At 54.0% G+C, this 19,688-nt stretch overlaps 6 protein-coding genes across 6 annotated transcripts; 2 read left to right on the top strand and 4 right to left on the bottom strand.

Moving 5' to 3' along the window:
- Nucleotides 1–2,797: 2,797 nt before the first annotated feature.
- Nucleotides 2,798–3,567, top strand: PG997_003328 (uncharacterized protein; the record flags this gene model as incomplete). The annotated part of the gene is made up of 2 exons (XM_066807643.1): nt 2,798–2,851; nt 2,986–3,567. The coding sequence occupies 2 exons, from the start codon at nt 2,798–2,800 to the stop codon at nt 3,565–3,567; spliced, it is 636 nt and encodes a 211-aa protein (XP_066671261.1).
- A 780-nt stretch (nt 3,568–4,347) lies between these two features.
- Nucleotides 4,348–5,008, bottom strand: PG997_003329 (uncharacterized protein; the record flags this gene model as incomplete). Its single annotated transcript, XM_066807644.1, has 2 exons — nt 4,348–4,773; nt 4,916–5,008. 2 exons carry the CDS (start codon nt 5,006–5,008, stop codon nt 4,348–4,350), a joined length of 519 nt encoding a protein of 172 aa, XP_066671262.1.
- Nucleotides 5,009–6,157: 1,149 nt separating this feature from the next.
- On the top strand, nt 6,158–7,588 carry PG997_003330 (uncharacterized protein; the record flags this gene model as incomplete). Its single annotated transcript, XM_066807645.1, has 5 exons — nt 6,158–6,436; nt 6,515–6,705; nt 6,779–7,061; nt 7,147–7,461; nt 7,517–7,588. 5 exons carry the CDS (start codon nt 6,158–6,160, stop codon nt 7,586–7,588), a joined length of 1,140 nt encoding a protein of 379 aa, XP_066671263.1.
- A 1,292-nt stretch (nt 7,589–8,880) lies between these two features.
- On the bottom strand, nt 8,881–9,696 carry PG997_003331 (RNI-like protein; the record flags this gene model as incomplete). The annotated part of the gene is made up of 1 exon (XM_066807646.1): nt 8,881–9,696. The coding sequence occupies one exon, from the start codon at nt 9,694–9,696 to the stop codon at nt 8,881–8,883; it is 816 nt and encodes a 271-aa protein (XP_066671264.1).
- Nucleotides 9,697–9,703: 7 nt separating this feature from the next.
- Nucleotides 9,704–10,480, bottom strand: PG997_003332 (uncharacterized protein; the record flags this gene model as incomplete). The annotated part of the gene is made up of 1 exon (XM_066807647.1): nt 9,704–10,480. One exon carries the CDS (start codon nt 10,478–10,480, stop codon nt 9,704–9,706), a length of 777 nt encoding a protein of 258 aa, XP_066671265.1.
- An 835-nt stretch (nt 10,481–11,315) lies between these two features.
- Nucleotides 11,316–12,607, bottom strand: PG997_003333 (uncharacterized protein; the record flags this gene model as incomplete). The annotated part of the gene is made up of 3 exons (XM_066807648.1): nt 11,316–11,940; nt 12,004–12,304; nt 12,403–12,607. 3 exons carry the CDS (start codon nt 12,605–12,607, stop codon nt 11,316–11,318), a joined length of 1,131 nt encoding a protein of 376 aa, XP_066671266.1.
- Between the last annotated feature and the right edge of the window lie 7,081 nt (nt 12,608–19,688).

A 19,688-nucleotide genomic window follows, 5' to 3' on the forward strand; every position in this document is an offset into this window, starting at 1 on the left:
CGTGGCACGACCAATGGAAAAGACCGCACTGCTCGCTGCTCGGCATGACCGTATGTATGTAGATCGAGATCTTCGCGACACGAGAATATAGGGCTCAATCGTGGTCGAATGACATGGGACTGGCTGGGCCTATCTATCTATCTACTGTGATGTACACATAGAGCCATGCCAATGCCTACACCAGCGAGTTTATTGATAGGTTGGTCCTCCGGCGAACCCGTTCCAAACCCTCCGGTGGTCCGAAAGATGGACCTGGACCACCTTTCAGGTACGTCAAGCCCTGAGTCACCACCACCAGTCAGTCGTAAGCGAGGAGCCGTCTTATACGATTTCCGGTCGTCACCTGTGTGACGCAGAACCAGCACATCGTGCCCTTTACCGAGTTACGCCTGGCCTGGCTGGTTATTTCACCCACCAGACTGTTATCGAGTGCCCACAAGTACAACAAGTATGTCTGCCTTGAGAGGTGTGCCAGACCAACTTGGTTGGGCAATGGCATCCCAAGTGGTTTTGAGTCACAAACTATGACTGTACAAACAAGAACTTGGACCAGAGGGCATATACGATACGCACCGGTACATATGATGCCCAATAACTGAACCAGCCATAGTGACCGGCCCTTCAACGTGGCCTGCTGGCCGACATGGTTGACGCGCGGGTTGACGAACCACGCGCGGCCTATAACGAAAGGGCCGCAAGCTATGAGAAAAAACCCCTACCCGGGGGATTTTCGTAGGCCTTTTCGAGTCCCGACGGGGGTTCGCAGGCTGAGCTTTTTGGGTGCTCTTTCTGGCTTGCCTCCCTCCTTCTTTTCTCCCGATTCTTTCCGCTCCAACCACCGCCGCTGCTGGCTGACCGCGATGCGGGATGTACCTGGCTTGGGGTAACGGCTTCAAGTGCTGTTGCACTGTGGTGCTAGACCCGAGCCTTTCGTCTTCTGGCTTACCCCCCTCTGCAGTTGCATTGCGGGACCTCTCGTCAAAGGTTGGATGGCGAGTGGGAGACACTGCTTGCGCCCCGGCCGATCATGGTTGATTCTCTTGAGCCGCTGCTGCCCATTCCAGGTGGCATCATCAAATGCAAAGGGCTGGTTCTCGGTGCTCCTCCTGATTATGGCTCAAGAGAGTGCGATAGCCTCGCTTTGGGTATCTTTCATCTTCGTTGAAGGCGAAGGTGCATGGGGCGTAACGACTTCGTTGGGCCGAAGCGGTCGACCGACAAGCTTCACATGCCGCTAGACGAATCTTCCAGCCGTCTAGAAGGGTTCCCGAGTTTATCAACAGCCACATCGCTTCGGATCACCATCGGCCTACATGTCAAATTGTGACAGTAAGGCTCTGCGTTGTCTGGAGCAGAACGGCGCTGGAATATCACAATGATATCGTGAGATCCCAGACTAGACGCACATAAGAGCAGATGCATGAACCAACACGTCTATGCAACCTTGATGCCTTCCTGTCATATCGCCTGCGTCACTTCCAATGCGCTGCAAGTGTGACGGCCTAGCCCTACCTAGCCTTCTAGCATGGTACGCACGCGGCGGTGGCAGGGCAAACTACTTACGCAGCACTGGGAGGGCGTTTGTTGGTAACCGAAAGCCTCCCCTTTTTAGCATTCATCGATAGGGGTATCCATCATCATCAACCGCCCCTCGGCATAAGGAGTTTTGGCTGCTAACGTGGGGAAACGCTACCAAGGCACTTTTTGTTGCGCCCGGCGTGGCAGTAGACAAACGGCATCCCGAGCCGGTGCTTTATTACAGACTTTTGACGGGGGATTGCATCGACTTGGTGTTTTCTCCGTGGATGGGAGGGAATTTGATCTAGTTGCTTGACGCATTCTGGAAATCTGCGACAGCGGCCGAAGAGCCAAGTGTGTTGTTGATGGACCTCGTAGTCGTATTCTCCAGTGTTTCCTAGCCGGCGTTTTCGGGTTTCGAGGCACGTTGTTTATGCTTGTCTTGTCTGTCCAAGGTGACATCAGATTAGGGTTGGGAAGACAATCCAGTCGTCTCTGAATGACAAGGGACGCTGCAGGGCGCCAAGAGCCATGGCAGCCCTCCCCGAGCTCCCCTCCAGGTCGAATTGGGGAAGCCCAGCTGAGTCGCACAGGGGGCTCTCCCCGCATTCTGGCCCGACATTAGGCCCGAACGAGTAACTGGCGACAGCTCGGTTGCCGTGGTGGGGAGACAGAATGCCTCGGCCCATCAGAGAGGGCGGGCATAGCTTGTGTATCTCGATAGGTGGACAAATGATATGGGGTTGTTATGAAACTCAGCTAACTGGTGTGAGCTGTATTGATATATTATCGAGGTATATATATAGGCACATATCTTGCTTTAGTAGCTGAACATAATACCAACAAGTTCGACCTCAGTTGTGCCGAATTACAGATTCGATTGCTGATATCAATCAGTAGCTACGTAAATCATACTCAAGGACCCTGAATCATCAAGGTTTCCCATCGTCCAACCAGCCTTGCACCTCATCAAGCGTCCTCTGCCCTTTTTTACAGGGCTTGGCTTGATAGTTTGTTCTGAACTTCCCGCTGCACATGCTTGCTACTTCTGGCCTAAGATAAGTGCTCGCCCCTCCTCAGCCGGCCATTACGTACCTTAAAAAGGGGCCCCACCAACACCATATACAGCTCAACATACCTGCCTTCTCGGGTAACATACGACGGTGCTCCTACATCCAAACCACCTTTGCTAGATACACGAGCGATAGTCCCTTTGTTTTCTTTTCCTTCAATCTTCAAGAAGAGGCCACAGAACCACACAGAGACATCCACATACACAATGGCAGCCCCAGCCAGCAAGACGATCGGCGACCTCAACGGGACATGGGTCATGGTATGTGCAATTCCAGCCAGGTGGTAGCTAGCTCATGCGGGTCCGCCGCATTTGCATACATACCGCCCAGATGCAGCAGGACCACGAACGAACAGCATGACTAACGTGCTGGACACGCACACGCGCGCACACAGAACAAGAACCTGTCCGACAACACGGAGCCCGGCCTGGCGCTGCAGGGCATCGGCTACCTGACGCGCAAGGCCATCGGCCTGGCCTCGGTGACGCTGACGGTGAAGCAGTACTCGGGCCCGCCCCTGCCGCCCGCCGCCGCCGAGGCGGGCGACTGCGTGCGCATCGACATTGAGCAGACGGCGACGGGCGGCATCAAGGGCACGACGGAGAACCGCTGCGCCGACGGCGAGAAGCGCAGCCACAGCGACTGGCTCTTCGGCACCGTCGAGTCCTCCTCGCGCTTCGTCCCGGCCGGCGACGCCCTCAAGCAGGCCGTCGGCGGCGGCGACTACGGGCTCGACGCCGCCAGCATCGAGTACCTCGCCGGCAGCAACTGGCTCGCCGACGAGTCCGAGAAGACGGGCCCCGACGGCGCCGCGCACCTGGTCAGCTGTGCCGACAACCAGAAGGACGGCTGGATCGCCGTCCAGGTCTGGGGCTTCCAGACCATCGGCGGCGAGCGCCGGTACGCCCGCAACATCGTGCTCAAGAAGGGCGACAAGAAGGTCGAGATGCGCCTTGTCTACGACTACATTCCTTAGGGTGTACTGCTGAAGACACTGGACATCTAAGCTCCGCAACAGGAGGGCAGAGACCATGAACGCGCGAGATAGGGCCTAAGAAAGCACCCGGGAGATAGCTCCTATCAGAATTTAAACATACATATACATGCACTTTTCAGTTTTGCCAGGACACCGATTGTATTGCATATGTTGAACCTGTGACACTTACAACTCTCATTTTGGTATTGCCAGTTTCACAGTCTATTCCATTTCAAGTACTATATCTTCCATATGAGCCAACTCCAACGTCTCGAATCCTCACTTCTCCATAGATCCTTAATATCGTCGTAGATTGGTAGTGGTTGGACTTCATTATTATTTCTTATTTGCTTATCGCCGTACGTAACTCGTTGAAGAGCCCAATGCCTTCCCTTTCACAGGAACAGCGACTATGTGCCAAAGTACGGAACCGGCCCAAAGGAATAACGCAACGCCCATATGCATATGCCTCCTGACCAATCTAAAGACGCCCCCAGTCCCGTTATTTCCTAGTTACCATTCTGGCCTGTTTGATCCACGCGAAGTCGTACCGTGCAAAGAGCCGCTCATTGTTGAATGCAGCCTCCTATGCCGGTATTCGTTTACCCCGGAGCTGTGTGACATGGGCTTCTGCAAGCCTTCAGGGAATCACTCCTATAGAAGATGTCGTAATGCCAACACACCAGGAGAGGAGAATATTGTCATCTATCCCAATAGCAGCAAGCGCACTTCTCCAACCGCAGCACTGGACAATCCCTTTGTAGTTTCTGTACGATGCTCTTACGCGGGCCTCCGCTTGACAAACTCCTCGAGGTCGGCGCGCGTGGCGACGCCCAGGACGAAGCGGCGGCCCTCGTCGGTGACGACGGCGAACTCCTGCTTCTGGCCCCAGGGGTCGTTGGCGCCCTCGAAGAAGGCCTCGAGCTCCTCGAGGGGCGTGGCCATGGTGATGACCTTGTACTTGCGGCCCTTGCGCTGGAAGCGGGCCATGGCCTCGCCGATGGCGTCCTCGCCCTTGACCTTGCCGGCGTCTAGCTGGGCCTGCAGCGTCGGGATGGAGACGTAGCCCAGCAGCGCGCGCGTGTCGCCGTCCACCACCGTCAGGTGCGTGTAGTCGCGCTCAAAGGCCGAGAGCATGGCGAGCGAGATGGGGTCGGTGGGGTTCAGGGACAGGGCGGCCGGGGGCTCGAGGTCTTGGACGGTCGCCTGTTTTCAGAGGCAAGAAGCGATTGTCAGCAGCATGTTCCCGAGAGTGCAGCATGGGAGAGGGACGTCAGGTACAGGGGGAAAGAAGAGGAGAGGGAGGGAGAGAGAAGAAAAGAAAGGAAGTCTGCGCAAGAGGACTTACACCTCGGTATCGCGAGGACCACTTGGATACGAAGGCCGGCTTGAGAGGCGAGGGCCCGACATGCGGGCCTTTGATGGACACTGTTGTAGACATGGCGACGTTTGTGACGGTGTTTCCAGTAGTGAATCTGCGAGGCAAAGTGTAAATGATGCAGTCAGATGTCAATACAGCGGTCTTCTTATTGTGCTGGGTTGACAACCAAATGTTTCAAGATCGGCAAAGGCAAAGGCGAGCGTGCATGCCGTTGTCGCTCGGTCGGATCGCTTTTCTCGCAGGGCTGATAGTGGGATGACGCTGGCACTATTTCTCAGAAGGTGGGGGGATTCAATAGCGGCTGCGGAACCTCGAAATGGGCCTTCAACTGTCAACACCCTCCATTGTCTAAGTCTCTAAGACTGCATCCCTAGTGCTGCCATTAACCTCCCAGCTCCCGACATCACGAAAGATATCTGACCTACAATGTTGGGTGTGGGCGGGGCCTCGTTCTCGCTCGACGGTCATGGGCCCTTGCTTTGCCTCAATGTCTGTATCATTATCTTACAAAATACCGGCATAGATAATAAGTCGGACAACACAGGAGAGTACGAACCCTGATATAAGCCTGTCTGTCTGGAAACTCAGTAAGCACAGGTCGGGACATGCAGGAGCTTCAATCGAGGGCCATGGACCTATCGAGCTTAACTCCGTACTGTACCTTAGGTATGCACAGTAATTGAGTACGACGGCGGCCACCTCAAGCTCCCTCCCACCTTCCCACCTTCCCACCTTCAGCAATAGGGTAGGATGCTGCCAGGGAGGACGGCCAATGGGATGGGACAGTCGGGTAATCACATCACGTCGCGGATGGCACTTAAATAACTCCCTATCATCATGATAACCTAATCCAGCATCATTTCCTTCAATTCTCTTTCGTTCCTCTGATTGATTCGTCTTCCTTCCCATCCGGAATCGACTCTACCTACATACACTACCTGATCCAAGACCAAAACACCATCCCTTCGCGGACCTTGCGCATTCCAGCTCCGGCCATTGAGAGGCATTGACATATGTTCGTCTGTTCCCCGCCCTTGCCAAGTAGACCATAGACACGATCAATGCGATTGCTACCACGCTTCCGACCAGTCCCCAGAGTCGTGTTATTCATGGCAGATTCCGCGATCTAGGCTAACATGAACACTCGACTCAGTAGTAGCAGATACCTAACAACCCATAATCCAGATTGGTGACACCCCAGTAACAATCATGTCTGGACTGTTTCCGAGTCACAGCATCCTGCAGCAGAGCTTCGGCTCGCCTGCGTCCCCGCGCCGTTCCCAGGCCACGCCGTATCAGGCCCGCCCCGAGCTCTACGGCGCCTTCTCCGTCGTGGACGATGCCAAGAACAAGGCCAAGAAGCTGAGCTCCGAGGCGCAGGCCGAGTTCGACAAGGCCAGTGCCGCCACCAAGGCCAAGACGGGCCAGCTCGAGCTCTACTCGCCCGGCTACTATGCCGCCTGCACATTTGGCGGCATGATGGCTTGCGTGAGTGTGACCCGATTGGACGGGGCGGGAAGCCCGGGATTATCTCAGCTGAGGCCAGTGACTGACACTCGTTGCTAGGGACTGACGCACACGGCCGTGACTCCGTTGGACCTGGTCAAGTGCCGTCGCCAGGTCGACTCGAAGTTATACAAGGGCAACTTCCAGGCTTGGGGATTAATCTACCGCCAGGAAGGCCTTCGAGGAATCTTCACGGGTTGGGGCCCGACGTTCTTTGGTTACTCCGCCCAGGGTGCATTCAAGTATGGATGGTAAGTAATGCTGCATGCAGACCGTATACCCCTTTTCAAGTATACCGGGGAGTGGCTTAACGTGATGCCAAAGGTATGAGTACTTCAAGAAGACCTACGCCGACCTTGCCGGCCCGGAAAACGCCAACAAGTACAAGACTGGACTGTATCTGGCCGCATCTGCTTCTGCCGAGTTTCTCGCCGATATCGCACTCTGCCCTTTTGAAGCCGTCAAGGTCCGCATGCAGACAACGATTCCTCCGCCATACATGGGGACCTTCGACGGCTTCTCCAAGATCACTGCTGCAGAGGGCTTTGGTGGACTCTACAAGGGACTCTACCCCCTTTGGGGCCGACAAATCCCCTATACGATGATGGTATGGCTTCCCCTGTCCATTTTGATAAAGGACAACAGCAATTTCATGTGACCTGGAGCCGCGGTAAGCTAATTGAATCTGTCAGAAATTCGCCTCATTCGAAACCATTGTCGAGATGATGTATGCCCGCCTACCTGGCCAGAAGAGCGATTACGGCAAGGCCGCCCAGACCGGTGTCTCATTCGCCAGCGGCTACCTCGCCGGTATCCTCTGCGCCATCGTCTCCCACCCGGCCGACGTCTTGGTCAGCAAGCTCAATGCGAACCGCGCATCCGGTGAAGGATTCGGCGCCGCCGTGGCCCGCAACTACCGCGACATCGGCTTCATGGGACTGTGGAACGGCCTGCCGGTGAGAATCGTCATGATCGGTACCTTGACTGGTCTCCAGTGGATGATCTACGTAAGTTATGCATACTTTAATTGTAGTACAACTTTGACTGACTCTTTTCCCTCAGGACTACTTCAAGATCTTCATGGGTTTCCCCAGCACTGGCGGTGGCGCCCCTGCGGCGGAAGAGAAGAAGTAATTGCATGATTTCCAGCAATTGCGGAATCTGGCATAGCTTGTAGACACGATAAAAGCTGGCGCCCTGACGGTACAGTTTATACAGGTTATAGCAATGGAAAGACAAAGATGGTCATGATTGTCTGCTCGATGGCGGACTCTCATAGTGTGTATTATGCGATTCGGGTCCTGGAGTTGTTCATTTCTAGTGTTTCGTGTATAGCTCAGTAGCCACCTATTCATTCGTTCTTTCTCCAGAAGATATACTGCGAATCAGTGACTTAGAAGAAATACCTGGAGCCAAGGTTGAGCTAAGTAGTTTGAAGATTGTTTTTTGACTTCATATAGATCTGACTTAGTGTGGACCTGAGAGCTATTGGTGCGAGAATTACTGAATACAGCGAAACGGGAAGCCATCATATGACTGATCCTCTGATTCCAATAAAGCGTCGGCCCAGAATCCATTTGATGCCGAAGATCCTCCCCATCAGTGCAACCTTTTTCAACTTGTCTCTCTAACATCGGTCACCAATCCGTAACGTCGTCGTCGCCACCGGTACCCGTATCTGTCGCAGGCTGCGAGAGAAAAAAAAGTAAGTACGGAGAGAGCAGTTGTTTGCCCCAGCACGGGAAACTCGTGTGGTGTCAACTCACCTCGAGAAGTATGACTTCGATATCCTCATGCGGCTTCCATCCGCAGGGCGAGCTGCCGCCGCCCGTGATGAGGAGTTCGGAACCGGAGACGGTCTCGATTTCAGGCATGGTTTTATTTAACTCCTTATGTATTATTTGTAGTATGTTGAAAGAACTTGGTTATTATGCCTTGGCAGCTCTAGAAAATGGGCTGTTGTTTTCAAAAGGTGGTTGATGGTTATGAGGCAAATAACCATTCTATAGAACAGGTACTGGTATGCGTTCCCGAGGATTCATCTTCCGTGTGTCCCGGTGTTCCCCCCTCACTCGACAGTACGTCATGATCTTGGCATGTTTGCTGTCCAAAGACCCCCAAGCGGTATCTTCCCTGGATCGAGCGTGCGTCATGGTGATTGTGACGAGGCGTGGCGGGGAGATTTGGGGTTGCAATGGGCGGAAAATAGAGTTCGCCCGAGCACTGGTAGCGAGAATGGAACCGCCCGCGTTCGAGCGGCATCGACCGGGGACGGCCGGATGCCTTCATCCCACAACACTCCCACTGAGATCAGACTACAGAGTAAAAGTTCCCCCACCATTGACTCGGGGATGTTTTCCGTCTGCCCGTCCGGCCGCCCGGATGTTCCGATGAAATATATGTAGACATAAGATACCTGTTGCTTTTCACCAGTCATCGTCCATACCAGCTTCGCTCGCCGGACTCGCCGTGTTCGACGGACCCTGCCCCTCTTCATTATACGACACCGTTCCAGGCTTGCCATAGAACTCAGCCTCCTCGATATTATCGAATTCTTCCGACCGGAAGCTCCGCGGCACGCGCAACAATACCTCGAGGTCCACGGCCGCCGCCCGCGCGAGGTCCTGCATCCTGTCGCCTCCCGGCTCCCGCCACGTCGCAAGGGCCCAGTTTCGGTCGCGGTCGACCACCTCCCTCTCCTCGACCGCGATACTCCGCATCTGCTTCCCGAGCTCCCCGTTGATGACTCGGCGCAGCAGCTCCGCGAGCCACCGCAGCCCGTCGCCGTCCTTGCGGAGACGCCGGTCCCACAGCTGCGACTCAAAGGTGCCGGTGCGCGTGTGCTCGCGCATCTCGGCCAGGGACCAGAAGAGGCCCAAGTCCCCGTCGAACGCGATCGTCAGCTTCACCAGGGCCGGCGGGAGACACGGCCAGATATCGTCTCCGCTCGATACCACGGGCCCCCTTCCGGCGCCGAAGAGTAGACACGCGGACACCTCGAGATGACGCAGGCGGTCAAAGGCCGAGAGGTCGATCCGGGAGCCGTCATGCTGTGCGGGGAGGTATACATTGTCCGCGACGATATCCATCTGCTCCAGTGACGCGGCGGCGGGGGCCAGCACCCGCCCGATGGAGCGCGGGGACAGCACGGGGCCCTTTAGGTCGTAGCCGCCGCTGCTGACGTCGTTGCACATCTTGCGGTTGACCTCGACGGCCGCGCCGGGCAGGCCCAGGCTGAGCATTTTCATCTTAGGGGGTGCGCGGCAGCACTTCACGCAAGAGGGCCATGGAGACCGGCCGGCCATATCCGAAGGACATCTCCGTGAGCCCTAGCGTGGGCAGTGGTTCGCTGCTGGCACCGCAGCTACTGTGCTGCTTCCCATCGCCATCATCATTGTCATCATCATGATCCACGGCGGCGGGTGCACAAATAGTGATGTCTTGTAGACTTGGCAGTTCACACAGCCGGACGAGGAAAGCTACCGGGACCCGGGCGTCGTGGTCCACATTGTCCATATGGACATGCAGCTCGCGGAGCGCCGCGAAGCTGCCGGGCTGCCACTGAAACAGCGCCGACAGAGGACCGCCGCCGGTGGTGTTACCACCGGCCGCCGTTGGTAGAAGCGGCGGCGGGTAGCCCAGCTGGGCCTTGAGGGAGACCAACGACTTCGAACGCGCGAGATGCGCGAGGAATTCCTCGTAGTGCGGAGTCGCGTCGTCCTGGTGGAACCAGCGGGTGTCGGCGGAGCGGATGCGGTGGACCAGCTGCGGGTTGGCACGGCAGGAGCGGTTCAGCAGCACCATGCGCTGCTCGTCCCTGGCACCGTCGCCGTTGCGCTCGAGCTTGATGGTGCCGTACAGCAGGCCAGTGGCCACCTCGGCGAGACCACCTCGCGCGCCGCTGAGGGCCAGGGCGCAGAGGCTGGGCTGGCCATGATCTGCATACTCCCGCCCTGTCGCGTCATCTTCTAGTAGGTGGGATAGGATCTCCCGCAGCAGTTCTGGCGGCAGATTCACCAACTGCATTTTGTCTTCGTCTCTGGCTTCTTCTCGCCCAGACGCAGACGACGGGGCGCTGCTGATCTGCCGGCTAACGAGGCCGAGAAGGGGAAAGAAGCAGGGCACATCATTGCAACCCCGCGAATGCCAAAAGTGAAGCGCCGGCCAAATCGACGAACAGCGGTGAGTAACTAGGGGACAACTAACGGCCAAGGCTAATGATCTAGGTGAGCGGGGTCACTTGTAAGCGCCTACAGGGCCGATCGGGATAGTAGGCAAAAAAGTCCTCCACGAGAGCACTGCAACGTTCCAAGCGAGGCGCTACTTGGCCTGTTCGCCAATCCAAGAAAATTCCTCTTTGAGGTGTAGTTTTGAGCATGTAGTCGCGCTAAGGCATGCGGGATAGTGGTAACTGCGGGCCTTTTGATGCGAGGAGGGATCAGGCACTGACACTGTCGGCTCTCGCAAGCAAACGTTGCTTGGTTGGTTGCGACTACAAAAGTCTGTCTGATAGAAACCCCCACCTGAACATGAGACGAGGCTCGCCAGACTAGTAGAGGGACACGGGAAGCAGATGGCATGCTCGGATTTTTGTTCATTACTGGCGAAACGGGAAATTTAATGATGTCCTATTCGTACATGGCCGTAGCCTCAGGTTTGGGGGGAAAACGTCTCACTCGAACGCCGAAGCGACATTGCCCTCGTGGTTGCAACCCGTGTTCCTGCAACGTCTGTGAATATAAGCCATATCCAATCGATTCTATCCCTTCAGTGGCGGTCGTATATGGTCTGGCGATGTCATGAACCCTTGTGTCGATATTGGAATTTATGTATATGTCCACTTGTCTCACTGCCGCGTGTTTCACGGCCACCACTTCATCTTCTTGTAGCTTTCGATAACTTCCTCCAGCAGCTCCTTGTTGATTTGCGGCTTATGGTATTCGAATCCAACCACCTGCTCCAGGCGTGATCCATCCATGCTCAGATCGGTATCTTTGAGAAGCTCCTTCTCCATGAATGGCGTCAGCGGGCCAGGTCTCGTAATGCCGGCATCAGCCAGAAGGTCTGCCCAGGGACCCAACAGCTCGTCGTTTATGTCATCGACAACACTGTCCATGTTCATCCGGGCGAATGTGCTAATGAATTGGCCTTGGAAGCCAGTCTGAATGTCGAACATTTCTCCAATGAGGTTGGCGACGGTGCCTTGTGTCGTTGTGCCCTTGTCTACCACGTTGAACGTCGGGGTTGTCCCCATCTCTTTCTCATCCCAGTTTGCCTTGCCAGCGTCGTACCAGTGAGCCACGTCCCACAGGGCACGTGTAACATCATCAATGTGTGCCGTGTTTGTTCGCAGGTCCTTGGTCCAGAGCCACTTCATCTCCTCGTTGAGGTGCTTGTAAACGCGGGCCATGCAGAGCGCCGTGGCTACCCACTGCGATGCGTAGGGGCCGTAAACATGAGCAAGGCGTACAACCACCAGGTTCAATCTTGTTGCGCGTAATGTCAGTACCACTGCCAGGAGTTATGCGGTACGCACGGGTTGAACTTACCCTTCAATCTTGGCCAGCTCTTCTTCGGCTTGCAGCTTGAAGACGGCAATCTTGCTCCAAGGCTTCGTCTTATCTCCTTCCTTGCTAGGCGACGAGTCAGGCTTGTACACCATGCCTGTGCTCAGCTCGACGAAGCACTTGCACTTGCGTTTTGCCGCTTCCCGGCCGACAGCTAGAGACAGCTCTTTGGATCGGAGCCGGTATACTTCGTCCTCCTGTGAGTACCTCGTCTCGCCTCCACAGTTGAAGACATAGTCCCATTCTTTGCCATCGGGCCGGTCGAATATTCGCGACAGGGCTTCTGTAAAAAGGGCGAGCAGGATTAGCAGATGCGCATGACGGCCCCCCATTGATTGGCGAGGTGAGGGGGGGGGAGAGAGAGCATTGGCAAAGACTTACGTTCTCTGGTTGCATCTGCCTGTATGAACTTATCACCAGAGCAGGCCTGGTCGAACTCGGGCGCCAGCCAGGCCAGCTGGGGGAGGACCTTGTCTACCAGGCGGACCTCGGATGCGAGGTCGTTCTTGTGGATATGAAGGGCCAAGAAGCGTCCGATGTAGCCCAACCCACCAATGATGAGCACCGAAGGCTTCTCGGCGGCCATCCTGGGAAGGAAGTGTTCAGACGAGTCTGCGACGTTCTGGTTCGAGGGTCTGAGGTTCAGAAATTCTGAAGGAAGGGGGGTTGACGCGGGGTGGTGTCGAGCGAGTAATCTCGAGGCCGCTGGCGAGGAGGGGGGGAAGGTGTGCAGAAGAGGCCGTTGAAATTCGAAGCTCCACTTGACGGGCAGCAGGAGACAGTTCTGGCCGAGGGGAGGGGATGCTTATTATTAGGTTAACAAGAAAGAAGCAAGAAGACTGGCGATTTCTATGGCTAGGGAAAGAGGGGATACGGTTCTGTATCGCTTCCAAGCACACAAGCAAGAGCAGGGCAAAATATTGCCGGAGACAGGTACGATTGGGTCAAGAGTGGACTTTCTTGATGCCAGAGAGGAGGGAGCTAAGATGTGCTCATTTCACTTGCTGGGGAGGGTCCAGCCAGTTTCCAAGTCCAAGCGGGAGGGAGAGCCCCAGCCCTATATAAAAAGACAGGCCGGAGCTAATGAAGGAATCCCTGAAGCCTGGGAGAGAGGGACTGGGACTGGCAGGACGGACTGGGACTGCACGAGGAGAGGAGCGAGAGAGGAGGCAGAGGGTTTGGTTTGAGTGAGGGTGTCAGTGTCAAGCAAGATTGGCAAGTACCACCCCCCGGTCCCCAAGACAGTATGGAATTTGTACGATGTGACGCAGGGGCGGAGGGGGGGGGGTGGGAAGCGACGAGGGAGAGAGGGAAAAAAAAGCGAAAATAAAAATAAAAATAAAAAGGCCCAAGGCACGGCAACTCTAGCTGTCTGTCTGTCTGTCTGTACCTAATACTAATTTGACGTGAACGAACAAATGTTCGGAGCAACGGGGGACACGAGAGATGAGATTGGCAGCACACTGAAGGTTCGTGGTGGCCGAGTTGATTATATGAACTTGTAGAACCCAATCTACCACTCGCCTACCGACCGTGTCTATTGATCCCTCAATCAATCAATGCAGGCGAGGGGGATGGCAGGAGGAGGATGGATGGATGGATGGGTGGGATGGGTGGAGGAGGCCACTCTGAGCTTAGGGAACAAGACAAGGAATAGCTCTCTAACTTATTGGGTACATGGGCAAAAAAAGAGAGAACGGGCGGGCTGAATGAGGCGGCGTTGAACTTGGGCGCTCTGCTCTGCCACTAGGAAGGGTAGGCTCTCGGTCGGTAAGGGTCAGTCTGGATGGGTACCTACAGCGCAGCACTGCACCGCACTGCACGGCATGTGGGCTGTACTCACTCACCTAGCTCAACGAACATTATTACTGTAGGTACGCACCAATCTGCCCGAGTTTGGGATATTATATTTCTTCCCTCTTACGGTTTTTTGTTCTCATCTAACCCCCCTACGTACGGGTCGTATACATATCTTCAAATTCTCATACACTCTTTCCTCTTATTTATTCGATTCACTTCTTTGCACCTCGAAAACACATTCATGCTTACGAAGAGATGAAACGGAGGATTGGCCAGTCGCTGCTTGCATTCAAGGGAAAAGACATGTGGAGTCGATAGCGGGCTGGTCCTTTTTTTCTTACATGAGACCCCTGTACGACCACTAAAGGATTCAAAGTGCTCTCAGGTCTAACTTGGAGAGATGGAAGTCCAGTGCTGCTGCATCAATACAGATTGAGAGTGGTTGTAAATACCGTGCTGGGATTCTATGTCCCCGTTCCAGTCGACGATTGACACAATAATCAATAAACTCCAAATAATGAGGTTTAAAACCCGGTGACGGCTGTTCGTTCGACCTACCAATGCCTCCACTGTCTTAACGCCGAATATACGATACGCACCGAACAAATGTATACTTGCGCTATTCTACACGTAACCGTATTAACGTACTACGTTGTGTAATTATTGCGCCTGATCTGATCTTCCGGTCTAGCATGGCTGAAACTCCGAAAACATTGATCATTGAAACAGGGACGGTCTTGCAAGCGATAAGAACAACGTCAACCACGCTGCCGTAGATCCAGGAAATACCCAGAGGAGGGCGAGAGGGAGCGAAGAGATGAACAGCAAGGCGATCAGTTCGCAGAAGCTACGACCGCTCATATCTAAGGTTAACTGTCGTCAATTCGTAGGTAAGTACACCTACTCCATTAGGAAACCCCCTCCTGCCCTTTCGGCTTCGATCAAATGCCTCCTCCAACGGGCCTTTCTTTTGCATTTCATATTGATCTATATATACCTACTACGTACATTGGACAAGAAAGATACCAGACTCAGGTTGCCATTGATTGATTTGAACTATTGGTCCTTCCCACACCCATTGGGGTTGTATCAACAATATTCATCAAATCACCATTCCATCCCAATGCAGTTCGATGCCTTCCAGCCAGCCTCTCGTTGTCAAGTGGTTCCAACCTTGGGCCACCTTATGCACAAACACACACGCACACATACACCTGCATTGACTAATCCGTCTTAGGTACTACACCTCGCCGATGCCGATGTCGACTTCGAAGCCAATACATTGATCTACATACCTCGTTCCATGGTATGAACAGCTGCATTGGAAGTACTGAAGTCGCGATGGCCTTCTTGCCGAGCACCGTTGCTAGTAATCTTAGGTAAGTATAGTATGTACATGATGCAAAACGCTTATGTGCGTCGTTGATAGGTCCCAAAGGGATTCCCTTACTTGAGCAATTTCACCAGCGACTTTTGTCCATCGTTGCTTCGAGATACTGATTGGTATCAAGATACTTGTTGGTCGTCCTCAAAACGTGGCACACAAATCCAAATAACACGCACCACACCACATCACAACCATGACCATGTTTGAGTTGAGTTATGGCCGCCTGGCAATCCAATCCCTCTCACCGACTTTGTGAAGCTGGTGGTTCGCATCCATCGTCCACATTCGCACTCCTTAAAAGGGTTATCCTATTGGTCATACAGGCCAATCAAGCTCTGTCACCCAGCACCAACCGTGACGACCATTGATACGATACATCGTCCTGTATGACCAACCACACTGCCATGGTGGAGGATGCTACCATCTGATGACTTCCTCTCCCGCGATGAGGCACTTCACTGACAAACATCTGCAGCCAGGACGCAAACAGGAGCCGGGCTCCATCTGGTCAGCATGCTTGTGTGTGTGTGTGTACCTGTAGCATGCATGCAGCGTGCATGGCATGGCCCCTCGCGATGTGTGCTCGCGTTCTTGCTAATTTGACTTGGGACCCCTTCGTCTGCCGTCGCCATCATCACCACCGCCGCACCGCACCGCACACCACCACCAAACTGTATGTCGTGCCATGTCGCGCAGTGTCGCAGATGTCGCCCCAGAATAATGTCTGACTTGCTGCGGCGCAAGCCTGGTGCATCCAGTACCAGCCATGTTCGGGGAAATTCTCCTCTGCAGCAACACGTCAACGGAAGCTTGCAACCTCATAGAATCCAGGAGCAGCAGCTGTTGGGAAAGTGCAATAATGGTAAATGCTGCATGGTGGTGGTTGGCACTGCAAGCGTGCATGCAAGTCTGCTGCAACCTGGTGGCTTGCCCCAATCATGGCTCTTGGGGGCACGCAAGCAGGCAAGGGGCGTCTGGTGCTGGTGCTGGGCCGCCGCTGGTTGGCCTACTGCGAAACCACCTTACTGCATCCTAGGCTAGTGGGCACCACCCGTTTAGCTGGTGATCCCGCTGGAGGCCGCATCTTCCGTTCAGGGGACTTCCTTTCACGGGATCTCTTTAGGGGCTTGGTAGCTTCGGAAACAAAAACCTTCTAGAAGGGTTCCTTGCATTGCACACCATTCCGCGCCGCCCGTTCGACGTTGACCCTTGCCATGGTGTGTGTGCGTGTCTCGGCCTTCTTATCGAAACATTGTTTGCTGCATCTCGTCAAGCAGCTAGACAGCCGTTTCTGCCAAACTTCGGTCTGCAGGACCGCACATGTGAATCCGAAATTTGCAGGCTCACCAACGGAGTTCAGGAACAGTACCATTCGCAATGACTCGTTTGAATGGCGATTGACGCGAGAATATATCGAAGGGTGCATTTAAGGGAAGACAAGACGCAGCTGAAACTACGAAAGCCCTCCCTCAACCACATCAGGGACAATCTCCCAGCTTGTCCCCTCTGCACCGGCAACTCTCCCCGCGACATGGGTTTACCGAAGATTTGCACGCAGTCATACTTATTTTCCTTTGTTTTTTTCAGCCCGAAAGTAATATGGAAGTACTTCGCGCCTCGCCTGAAGCGCACCACTACACGAACAATACCCAGCCTCGTGGGTCGCACTCTGCTAGTGACAAGCAATAGGCATGCATTGTATTGAACATGCAGCAGTAGCCTGCTCGAACATCCAGAGTGGCATACGGAGCTCGAATCAATCAGGGGTTTTCCACCTGGATCAACAGGCACGCCAAGTATTCTGGATGCAATGCTTGTAGACAATTAAATGCGAATGACGAAGAGCATTGCTCGTCTGCTTATGATGAAACACTAAAATTGAACAACCAATCATCCAGTGCGAGGGCAACAGGAATTCATTCAGCAGCTTACTCTCTCAGCAAGAATGGAACCGACAGGCGGCCGATTGCAGCGCGAGGGCGATTGCTTGTCACGATGGATACCCATCAGTCATGTACGAACATAGGGGTGATGATCGAAATGATACATCGGTGGGAAAGTTTGCTCTCTGAACTTCCATTATCAGGCGGGCAAGCAATGCACACCCCTTTCAGCCGCGAACGTGTGTCGAAAATTCGAAACTAAGCGATATGCATGTCATTTTCTACCCATGGCACCGGCCATGCGGGAGTAAATTACGACATTGAGACACGACACAGCAATCGCTTATCTTTTCCTGGCTTGCCGTTCACAACCTCCAACCAACTCTCAACCTCCTGCCAGACCTTCATTCGAGAGCTTCCCCGGTGCATCACCGCGATCCTGCTTTTGTCGGCTCCATTAAATCATATGATGAAAGCTTTGAGTCGACAATCAATGCGTCGTCGATCAGCCATGCGTGAGCAGCCAATTGTTGGCCGGTCGAGACCCAAGATTTGTCATATTGTAATGTAACCTACAACCAATTGTCAACATTTATTCGCGGCCTCAGGGTTAATTTCGGGCCACAGCTAGCCCCGATGGGCCAGTCGATCAGATCCTTCGGGAAGAATCATCAGAACATACATACACACAGCTGGAGGTGTAGGTAGGTCTCCATCCCCTTGCAGTGACAACAAGAATGCGTATGCAGGCCAAGGTTGGATTGACCTGCCCAAGCGGGCCAGTCGTAAAATTAGGTAGGTAGTACCTGGCTATAGGACGTGGACGGGCTGTACCAAGAACTTCCAACATCTGCTTGAGCAGGTGTTTTTAGACGAGACGAGACAAGACGAAGTAGTGAACGAAGCAGGTATGAACGGATACCTTGTGAGTTGCGTCTCGGTTATGGTATTGGCAGATTCTTTTTCACTGTGCTCATCTCCTGAAGACACCGGTGTGTCCCATTATCCATTCGCCATTGCCGTGGCCTTGTGATTTGCGAGTGCAGCAATTTAACTGTAGTAACCTTAACTCTGACCTCACATAGTCCCAGTTCTATCTGGCTCTCTTCTCCGCCGGCTCTGCCCCTGACGGCCTCTATCTCGTTGACTGGTGGCATTGAGCCGAGGAGAATGGTACACGAAGCCCAAATGATGAAGTCTAGACTGGAAAACAGGGCAATGCAATAACTTTATGAAGCATGTCTCTTATTCCACTGAAGCCACAGATCATGAACCGTCAAGCCTGAGATACACACCACTTTCTCGTGGCTTCAAGTAACAACGAGCTCAACCCCCGATCCTTGTCTCGACAGGAGCCATGCCAATGATAATGACACCCTTCCATTATTGGTGATGAATCGTATCCATAAATGGCATCACACGCAGTCCTCGCCTCGCGTATTATAATGTGATATGGCAAAAAGAATAAGCAGAAATAAGGAGCAAAAAGAACCTCTATTCCGCCCCCTTTTCCAACTCTTGACGAGATGGTGTGCCAGAGAGAGCAGGTCACACAGCACCGGACAAATTCTGGGCGGTGGCTGAGACTTTGGGAGTCCTTTGCGTCCTCTTTCTCAAACGACATCCCGGTTTTGGGAAAAGATAGTCGCTCGCCCTCGTGTTCGGAGCTTGGGAATATTCAAAAAAAGTAACAAAAAGTTGGCACCGGCTAGCTACCTGGCTTGACGAGGCTTCTCTCGTCAGGTCAGAGAGGTGCGGCCGCCTTACTCGGTCTTATGTGGGGGATAGGAGAGTGCCGAACTTTATCGTTCATTCATGTGTAGTATTGGATGTCTCTTATGGTGGGAAAGTCGATTGAGAGCTTGTCGCGCAACCTGTATCGATCTTGATCCATCTGTCCTAGAAGCTAGATGTTTTGCCGACAGTTGCCCCCTTCCCAAGGATCATCATGGTTGGTGAAACATTTTACCCTATCTCTTCTTCTAATAATGTGGGCTACGAGCATCGAGTGTTGCAACTGATGAAAAGCTTCACCCTGGGGCCGTTACTACGTAACATACATATTGCCTTGGGGGTGGGCTTTGGTGTCGGCTAGGATCCGCGACTCCGGCGGCCGCTCTAACGGAGGAGCAGCAGTCGCCGATTCATCCCAACGGGATCCACCAGTTTGTTGGCTATGCTTCCTGCGTGCGAGGCAACTTCTAGACCGTCGGGCGCAGGGACTATCGATGGGGCTCATGAGCCAACATGGACGCTACACGCACCCTACTTATCTGTAAGGGCGGCCAATATCGGCACGGTACAGAAGGCGACACCGCTGAGTGAGTGAGTGGCTTTGAGGCTCCTATGTAAGGGGCAGGGCCGTCGGCCGAGTTCAGCTACACCATCGCCACAGAAGTCACCACCAAAAGCCCCCTCGCTCAGGCTTAACAAGTGTCGGCTCTCTCGGACTTCTAAGACACGACTAACTGACCGCTCGTAATGGTTCTGCAGCAGAAGGGCATGGAATCAATCTATCCGCCACGCGAACAGCTTCCCCAAGGAGAAGGAGGAAGAGAACATGCTGTGTAACCGCATCTTAAGATGAATTGTGTTTC

Source organism: Apiospora hydei, assembly GCF_038363865.1.
Source record: "Apiospora hydei strain CBS 114990 chromosome Unknown utg000004l_segment0_segment0, whole genome shotgun sequence".
In the NCBI taxonomy this organism is placed as follows: domain Eukaryota; kingdom Fungi; phylum Ascomycota; class Sordariomycetes; order Amphisphaeriales; family Apiosporaceae; genus Apiospora; species Apiospora hydei.